The sequence below is a fragment of the Pelecanus crispus genome, chromosome 1, assembly GCF_030463565.1.
Source record: "Pelecanus crispus isolate bPelCri1 chromosome 1, bPelCri1.pri, whole genome shotgun sequence".
In the NCBI taxonomy this organism is placed as follows: Eukaryota; Metazoa; Chordata; class Aves; order Pelecaniformes; family Pelecanidae; genus Pelecanus; species Pelecanus crispus.
The window spans coordinates 48,639,442-48,648,913 of NC_134643.1; the positions used below are offsets into that span (position 1 = coordinate 48,639,442).

The window sequence follows — 9,472 nt, forward strand, 5'->3', positions numbered from 1 at the left end:
AAGAGTTGCAACGCTATTTTCTTACAGTGCTCAGAATGAAACTGTCAGTTTCAGGACAGATTTCCTTGTCACAACTGCCTTTAAAAGAAACACATCACCAACTATTGTACAAACGCATACTACCATAACATTTTAAAATTATATGTGCGTAAGGTGCAACCCAATTTCTTTTCACAACATACTGGTCATAGCTTTAAACCTTTTGGTAATTACAGGATGTTTTGTTTTGTTCTGTTTAGTCCAGCAGATCTCTCTTACAGAGAAATGATAATAAAAAAGGGGTTCAAGATCTCAAGAGAGGTTTGAGAACTTTGTATTTCCTATAAAATTCAAAATTTTCAACAAATAAGTGTTTGTATATTGCCTGGCCAAACTAGTAAAAAATAAATTGCTTTGCTTGTTTTGTGATTTCCCCAGATTTTCTGTGTCTCTAGTAAAGAGCTGGAAATAAGTCAGTTTTTCTGGGGAATGGCACCAGTTGGGACCCAGCTGATTGTATGCACTCTGTACCTTCTCAAGTGGCTTTGCTTTATTGATTCGGTGTTTGTGAAGTCCAGATGCTAATGCTTCTAATGATCAGCCATTCTTTTTGACTTTTGGTAACAAGTATTCTCATGCAGTTAATATCAAACAGAACTTTGTGCTCTACATCTGTTATTTCAAAATTCCCATTTCTGAATTCCCCTAGTCTCAAGTAAGTAGTACATTGTCTTCCTTTTTTACTCCCTACAATCTTTTCTCCTACTTCCAGAGCCCCGTGATGCAAAATGTCATTTTGCCGGTCTTCAGTTCCAGTGACAACTTTAATTTTACTGATTTTAATGGGCTTTTCAAATACAATCCCATAGAAGTCTCCAGTAGAAGGAGCTTTGCCCCAGAAGTACTCGTCAATGCTGCTGTAAGCCTTGCTTGCTTCATAGTTTTCAAATACATTCATGTTGGTGTGCAAGTTTGCAGGTGGGTTGTCAGGGATATCAAATGATTCCTCTTCAAAATCATCATCCTTTAGCTTGTTTTCAGCTCCTTTGTAAGATGAGTAGTATCCCATATGCTGGAACAGAGACGGCTTAAAACGTATCACTTCTTTTTGAGCTAACAGCCCACGAAAGTGGATGAGCAGCCAGTCGCAAGGCATTTCTTGGTAAAACATCAACAAAAAATGGGCCAGGCGTGGGAGGTCATGGGAATGGTAAAGCTTTCCAATGTACCCCAGTTTGGAGAATTCCAAAGTCACCCAGTAGGATCCTTCTCGTGAGGTAATTACTTTCTTAACAGCAGTCAAAAAGTTCTTTGAGCAGCGGACGTCATCTTCTAGCATCACATAATAGTCAGAAAGATTAGCACAGAAGTTAAGAAGGAAAGCATAATCTACATTTTGTTTGGATCGAAACTTCACACGGTCCTCTGGGTCATTGTAATTTCTCTTGAGGCCATTCAGTACAGGATAATACTCCTCAGGGACATGAATAACTATTAATCTGCCTGCAATTATGTGATGTGCAAATTTCTGTGAAATATCCTGGACCATCCCTTCACACCAGGCTGAGTCAAAATCTGCCAGCTGCACTACCACTGCAATTTCCTTGAGTTCCTCATAACTTGACTGCTCAAATATGGACTTGATGGTCTCAAGCAAGTAGTTTCCCTTTTTCCTTTTCACAGAGGATAGCCCGATTGTAAGATACCCTGTGCAAAAGACAATTTGAACAAAAACTGAGTATCTGACACTGGAAAACATTTCACCACAAAGCTATCCTCCAGAGCTGTGCTCATATTAAATAAACCTTTTGAATGGTGAAGTCTGAGAAATTTGGTATGTGAACTTATTAAGCTGCATGCAACAAAGGATGTCTATTGCCTTTTCATGAAAGAAGAATAGTATTGCAAGCAAATAGACATATGGAGACTATTGCATTAAACATTCATTTGTTAACTGCAAGGAATGGCATGTAGTGGACAAAAGCCAAAGCAATGTGCACATATATGCCTGGTAGAGGAAACCACGTAGACAATGATAAGGCTGTAAAATCTGCTGAAAGAAAGGGGATTATGAGATAAGATTCACACAATATTTTTAAAGCAAGGAACTACGGAATGCAGCACAAAAATGTGAGCTATAGATTAATTGCCAAACTTCTATCATTGTAAGCACTCTACAAGACTAACTAATCTTATGCATAACTTTACAGTTTTATGAATGTTGCATGGATAATTTCTTCCTGTGTGTTCATTTTTAACTGAATTTGTCCAATTTTTCCTTGCTAATAGTTCTTCTCCTAACCCTCTTTCAGGACTCATTGAGCATTTTACAGGGAACATATTTAGATACTCTTTTAAAGTAGAAAGGAACTTACTACTGCATGCCTGTGTTTGTATAAATAATTTTTAATGCTGTTACACCTTTCAAGGGGGAGATGCATCTTAATTATAAGGGAAGAATTTTCATCTCTGCTTTTCTGGAGTCACTTCCATTGCATTTTTACCAGCAATCTAAATCTTTTTTTTCAGATATTTGCTAATATATCTCAATTTTCCTAACTTCTGATGTAAAAAATGTTAAGACTTTATAATTGACAGGGTTTACTTTAGTTGAACCTATCCCAGCTTTCTTAAAATATTGTGGTTTATAAAAGACTGCTCTGATAAAGTGATTCAGAGTTTCCCTCGAGGCTTAAGTCTGCTCAAAATGCAGTTGTACAGTGAAGTACAACCCCCACAAGCCATTCACGCTGCCTACACAGAACCAAATTTCTCAAATCTAATTTGAACAAACTTTACTTTATAGCTTTCTATGAAGATCAACAACTCACAGATGATTTTATTTTACCATCTGTGCTTGGACTTCTGAGCATTGTTTATGTTTGTGAAATGATTGATTTGGAACCCAAAGAACACCTGTCTAAAAGCTAGGTATGGTCATATTTCACTTTGAGATGAAAGTCTTGAACCCTGCCTGGAGTCAGAGTAACTAGATAGTCCATCTGCAGATGGCTGCGAGAAGAATCCTCCTTTACTGTCCCCATAATAGCACAATTTGCCTCCCTCGTTATCACAGCTAAAGGAACAAGAAGATCCATTCACAAGGAGCAAGGAGGTCTGCTGGATTGGCAGAACAGGGGACCTGAAGGGTGTACCTACGTGATCCCAAGCATACCTTAGACTGGAGTGACTGGTTATACAGACAGAGGCTGACAATATGGTCTCAGAAGGTGGTTACAGAGCACCACCAGTGTGTGCCTTGCTCCTGCTTCCTGAATCATCTCCCTCTGGCCTGGGGGGGAGATCCACAAAAATATGCTCACACAGACTATCCAGGGGCTGCCTGCAGGATGACTACAAGTCAGGCATTTGGTCACAAGGTCACCAGGCTGTGGGGCAGTCGCTGCTAGGGCTGAACTGGCAGCTGCCCAGGCACTGCCTGTGCAGGGAGAGATCGCTGTCCCACTAACTTTGAAATCATCACTGCTTGACTCAGACCCTCTTGCCTAGAAATACCACAGGGACTATATGGATTTCACCCGTTTTTAAATTACCTCATTTCATAACATTCAGATTGCAGTTACTTACTTTTCCTTGGCAAAGGCGTGCCAGCTAGGTAGCGATAGGAAATGTTTATAGATCCTGAGAAATTAGACAAATCTTTAAAAGTGTGAACATAGCGCTCTGGGTTGAGCTGGTGCGTGGCTGTTTCTCTGATTAATTGCTTGTCCCCTTCCTATTAGTGAGAAAACAAAAAAAATAGGAGAGGGAGAGAGACAGAGAGAAACACATTTGTGAATGCCAGCCAGAGAGGAAACACAGACAGGCAGGTTTCCAAGAACAACATTTTTCAGTGTCAGCTTTCGTGAAAGCATGTGGATGTCACCTCATTTTTTTTAAAAACCCATTACTGAATATCATACATTTCTGACTACAGAAAATCTACCATAACCCTTCAGATTATGGTAACAAGAAAAGAAGAAAAAATATTCAGGACAAAAACTCTGGAAAGGTTGCAAACACTAAATTATTACCAAAAAGTGCTGCGGTATTCAAAATAGGGATAAGAAAGCATCAGTCTGCAACAGATGAGACAATTTTCATAGATGGTGAAATAGGGGAGATTTTTTGAAAATGTTTTCAGTGATTAAAAAAACCCCACCAAAACTGTTGCAAAGGAAAGGCGAAACTAGATCCTGGCATCTGGCTCATTTTGCCACTTTTCTGAGTAGCTCAAACTCAGATTTGTGATAAACAGAAATGCATGTGATCATCCAGACAGCCAAAGCTTTCTCTGGATTTGGTGAACACTGATGGCATAGAAAAAAGGCAAATTTATCATCATGCCTCCTGTTCCTGCCTCCTTCTCCTGCCTTTTTCTTCCAAGAGGCTTTTTGAGCCATAGTAAAGTCACACAAGGGAAGGAGTTATATCTAGGAAAATGTCTAACAGGTTGTAGTGTCACAAGACTGAATTTAAAGGTAGGAATGCTTATTTAATTTACACTGCTTGATTCCAGTCAGATGACAGGCCAGTGTATGAATGAGTTCATTTCTTCTGATATACACAGTGTGTTAACACACTAAAAACTTCCTGAGCTGTCATTAAATGGGAGCATTGTGCAGTGATAGTGCTGCTGTTAACAACAAGAACTGCAGAAACAGCACTCATATTTAATGGTATAAATATTTTAAAATGTGTCAAAGATAAAATTTATAGCACAAAGAAATATTTCTGTAAATTGATCCTAAGTTCACTTTAAGTTCATTATTTTTCTTTCATAGAAGTAGTAAATAATCCACTTCTGAGCTTAGGAAAGATCTTTGGCGGACATCCAGGGGCATCTACCTGCACTGTTATGCTCTCTTGATCTGCAATGTCTCTCCAGTAATTTCCTTCTAGTGCTGCTATGCTACTTTGCATTTGTTCATAGGTTATGAGAGGAAGGTTTACGTTGATCAGATTCCAGATTAAAATGTAACTCAATAGGCTAGGAAGAGAATGCACCAAAACTTCAGGGGATTTTCCATGAAAACTATCAAATGGAAAAAAAATGGGCTGGTCCAAAACCTTTCCTTTTTAAAACCTTTTAAAAAAAAAAGACTTACTTTAATGTCAAAACATTATATCCCATTGGTTCGAGAACGGAGCACCAAAATGTGTTTCATGAGAAGGTTTTGGAATGGAAACCCATTCTGCTGAAGTTTTCCTACATAAAAAGTTTCAAAATGTTTAGGAATAGATATTGTCAGGAAAAAATGTTTTGATTTTAACAAGCAAATTATTTAAACTGACCACAAAAATTTTCCTTCTTTTTTCCTCTTTAAGAAATGCCTTTTGTGTCTAACATTTTTTTTGTTTCAATTGTTGTTGTTTTCATTCCTTTGTTGAATGAAAAGCAAAACTGAAATATGGATTTTTCCAAACATTTAAAATCTGGTTCTTCTACTTTTGACTACTGTGCAGAGGTCAATGAAGCTGGAGAGCTTGATTAGCTCTCTTTAGCTGTCTTCTCTAATTTTTTCTATGATGGTTCTGGCTTTCATCTGTTAACTAACTTCTAACTTACATTCCAGTGTTTGCTGGAGCTTGGGAGGTTCCTGTGGGTGCATGGGAAGAAGTGCCAGAATTTGTTTATCCATTCCTTAGAGAGATGCTCTGCTCTGCTAAGGATGCTGTGTCAGCTACAATACTATTGTTTTCATAGTGCCCAAAATAATGATTAGTATTCATAGAAGAGTGCAGAAGGCATGCTTCACTTACAGTTCACTTCCAACTCAGAATATGTATTAAAAAAAAATCACTGCAAATCATACAGATATTGTGATCTAGGTTATATTAATTCAGTACTCCTTCAAAATGTTTGATCAGATGCGGTATTCGTGCTGCAGAAGTGTCTTAAACTACTCTGCTGACACACATGCATCAGCACTGTATACCCTCTATCAAGCATACTTAAGCAATTTCCCCGGGTGGGCCCTGATTTTCCATTTCCACAGCAAATGCTGTGCAGAAAACAGTGAAGGGATTCTTCAGACATACGAGATTCTCTGAGCAAAAAGGGAAAGTTCTCTCCCTTCTTAAGATTTGCCACAATGAATCTCACGTAGTCATTCCTACTCGCTGAAAAAGGCCACTCATCTCATCTTACGTCTGGTGAAAGAGGTGCCAGGCCCGCATCCCCTTGCACAGCCTGCTCTCTGAGACCGGGAAGAGAAACTGGGGGTCAGTTGCACCCTTCCTCTATCAGTTACCTTCAGGAGATATTCCAGCAGGAAAGTCCCTACAATTAGAAAGCCAAAGGGCCTTTGGGGACTCTGGGGACTTTCAGATGCCTGTTCCCTGAGGGGAACTGGTTAGCCTGCTGTCCTTAAAAGCTATCCCCAGCGTCTCTCTCCTCACCACCACTTAAACTACTTATCTTTTACCTCAGCAGAGAAAACACACCAGACAAGTTAACAGAGCTGTCAGACGTGGTCAGGAAAGTTGAAAATAGAAATAAATAAATAAACTAAAAAGTCAACAGCCTAACACATTTGAAAAATGCTTGATGGACCATAAAGGTATCAAGAGATCTGGGAGAACTGTCAGGAGACTTGGCAAGAGACTTGGCTGGGAGCTACATGAACACAAACATGCCAGAACTGTGATGAGAGAAGCAATATAAGAGAGTGGATTTCTAAAAAAGGGGGGAAAAAAAGCAAATTAAGAATAAGACATGGAGCCATCTGGGGAGCTGGCAAATAGGACAGAAAAAGATTTCAAAAACAAACCAAGAGGAACACCATTAGCAGTGATAAGAAAAGCACTTTCAGAAACATCTGGGGGACTTTGAAGCAATTAATGAAAGGAGAATAAGCATCAGAGAAAATACTACTTGGCAAAAAAAAAAATGTGATAAGCCAGGTCAAATTCAATCACAACCAAGAAATGATGAATAAATAAAATGTAGTGCAAAACATTAGTGCAAGTACTGTTGTTAGAGAAAGCAATATGTTTGTAATGGAGTAACATGCTAGAAGCATGGGTTATCTTTTCAATGGTTTAAAAAGTAGTAGCATAGTCTTAATAATATTTACAATGTTTACAGATTTTTTATAAGTAATGTTATATGCATAATATTTTACATTAAAGTTACTAACAAGTTATCTGTGGTTTTTTATAAATTCATGTAAGGATTTTACTATTTATGTATTGCACGTTTTCCATACTATGATGTTGCTTTTCAGATCCAACCGAGATCGGACTTCACCTTTCAGAGTATTGGAAAGCCTAAACTGTCCCAATTAGATGAATCAGACAAAGAAGGGTGGCATAGAGCATCAGAAAGCTGTTCAGTAGTTCAATTTAAGTTCAAGAAAGAGGACTGTCTAATCTTATCACAAAGTTACATATTCAGTTTAGTCATTCTACTATTTGCAAGCTCCAGCTATTAAACTACCATGTTCTTTTACTGGGCCGAGTCCAACCTCAGATGAACTGGAAATTCAATCCATTAATCAAGTCTTCAGAGCTTACTTGGCATTCAGCACTGAGACACCCATAGTTTACATATAAATTGTAGAGTTAGGTTACATTGTCAGTAGCTTACTTGAAATTCCTAACACAGACCTTTCAGTAAATCTTTTTCACAATCATAAACTTACACTAGGTATCATTTATAGCTAATTGTTAACGCTGCAGCACTGGACCTGCCAGACTCAAATCTGGGACACAGGAAGTGAGAAAAAAGCAGAATAAAAGCACTAAAAAGAAATTATTCATGCAAGGAGCTTGAAATACATGGAATTACTGTAAGTTCTCTTCTATAATTGTATTTCTATAATATTGTTTAATACAGTATTCACAAATGAGATTTTCAGTGTGGACTCAAAAAGCTCATAGCTCACATGAATATTTCAGATGTAAATGATTTTTAACATTAAAATTGAGGAAAATCCAGAAGTATGGCAAATACAGGTTATGTTTTGACGTAAAGGAAGATATCTGATGGAGATGTCTCCATGTTTTGCTACATTCATTATCTCCCACACTTCCAATAAACAATGACATATTTTACTTCTGTGAAAAGGACTGGTAGGATCTTACTGACACATCCTGTGTGCAGTATATATTGATCAGATGGCTTCATCATAAAGGACACAATTTGAAGATAGTTCACAGTTAATGGTACACTAACAGGGTTAAATTGCAGGAACTATGAACTTTACTGCTTAACTAGGGATGTGTCCTGTTCTGTCATTCCAGGATAATTTCTTCCATCTAAGAAACTTACCAGAACATAACCATCTTCAATGTACAAGTTCATGAACAGCAAGCAAATGACAAGGACTCCTAAGAACGACACTGCTGATCGTTTCCGCAAGCATCTCATTTTATCAAAATATTTCAAGTTTTGTCTCATGTGAAGAAAGGCATACAGTAGTGTCACCTATGAAAGAAAACCACAGTGTTACAAGAACTTCTCATGTGATAAAGATGATAGCAAAACAACTTACCTTCAGACGTACCAAATCCCTTCAAACATGCATAGACTATACCTTTTAAGGTAGAACTGATTTAATTTAATCACGGCCGCCTTCAAGTTCAACATAAAATCTTAACTATAATTTAAGCTTTTTTTTTTCAACCATAAAGAAAACCCCACACTTTATGCTACCCATTTTAGGCTGGAATTATGATATCACTGTGGCAGGAGTGCATTAGCAGTTCAATTTCCTATGTATAACTGTCAGATCCCAACTTGATGTCAAGAGAAGATGATGTTGTGCACTGTTTCCCTGTGTACCCATGTCTTCTTCCAAAGACAGCTCAGGCCAACAGGCGAGGAAGAAGCTATCGCATGATTCCATATCATTGCCAACAGAATAAATTTGGATACCAGAACTGCCAAGCACAAATGACGCACCTTCCCTGCAGTAGGAAGGCAGTAGCAAGACTGTGCAACATCCCTCAGCCTTAGATGTCTGTATTAGGATGGAAAAATTCTCACTGGAGGTGTCATTTTCTCTAGAAAAAGAAAGGTGGATGTCTAACTTAGACTGGACACTTCAAGCAGAGTATTGGAAAGTCCTTACTGCCCCAATTAGATGAATCAGACGAAGAAGGGTGACATAGAGAATCAGAAAGCCACTCAGTAGTTCAATTCAAGATCAAGAAAGAGGACTGCCTAGTCATATCACAATGTTACATATTCAGTTTGGTCATATTACTATTTAAAACAAGCTGTATGCTGTTCCTGGCTACCAAATCATAAGCATTAACCTGCATAGGACTACATGTGTTTGAACAAGATCTGGCCACAAACTAAAGAAGCAGATTGCAAACTGGACTGCCCAAACTCTGAGGGATTCTTAAATAAAAAGTAGATTATAAACTCATCATTTATCTTACTTGTTTAAGTACAAATATATTTTGGCTATTGTCCATAACAAAGTCTGTTTATCAAATTGAATATATTCAAGTCATGTACAAATGGAGATTGAAGCTAGCC

General features: G+C 38.0%; 1 protein-coding gene across 1 annotated transcript; it reads right to left on the bottom strand.

The window, feature by feature from the left end:
- Window positions 1–529: 529 nt before the first annotated feature.
- Window positions 530–8,404, bottom strand: MGAT4C (MGAT4 family member C). The gene is made up of 3 exons (XM_009492535.1): window positions 8,255–8,404; window positions 3,568–3,715; window positions 530–1,686 (listed from the first exon to the last, which is right to left on the bottom strand). The coding sequence occupies exons 1-3, from the start codon at window positions 8,381–8,383 to the stop codon at window positions 530–532; spliced, it is 1,434 nt and encodes a 477-aa protein (XP_009490810.1). The 5' UTR covers window positions 8,384–8,404.
- Window positions 8,405–9,472: the final 1,068 nt, after the last annotated feature.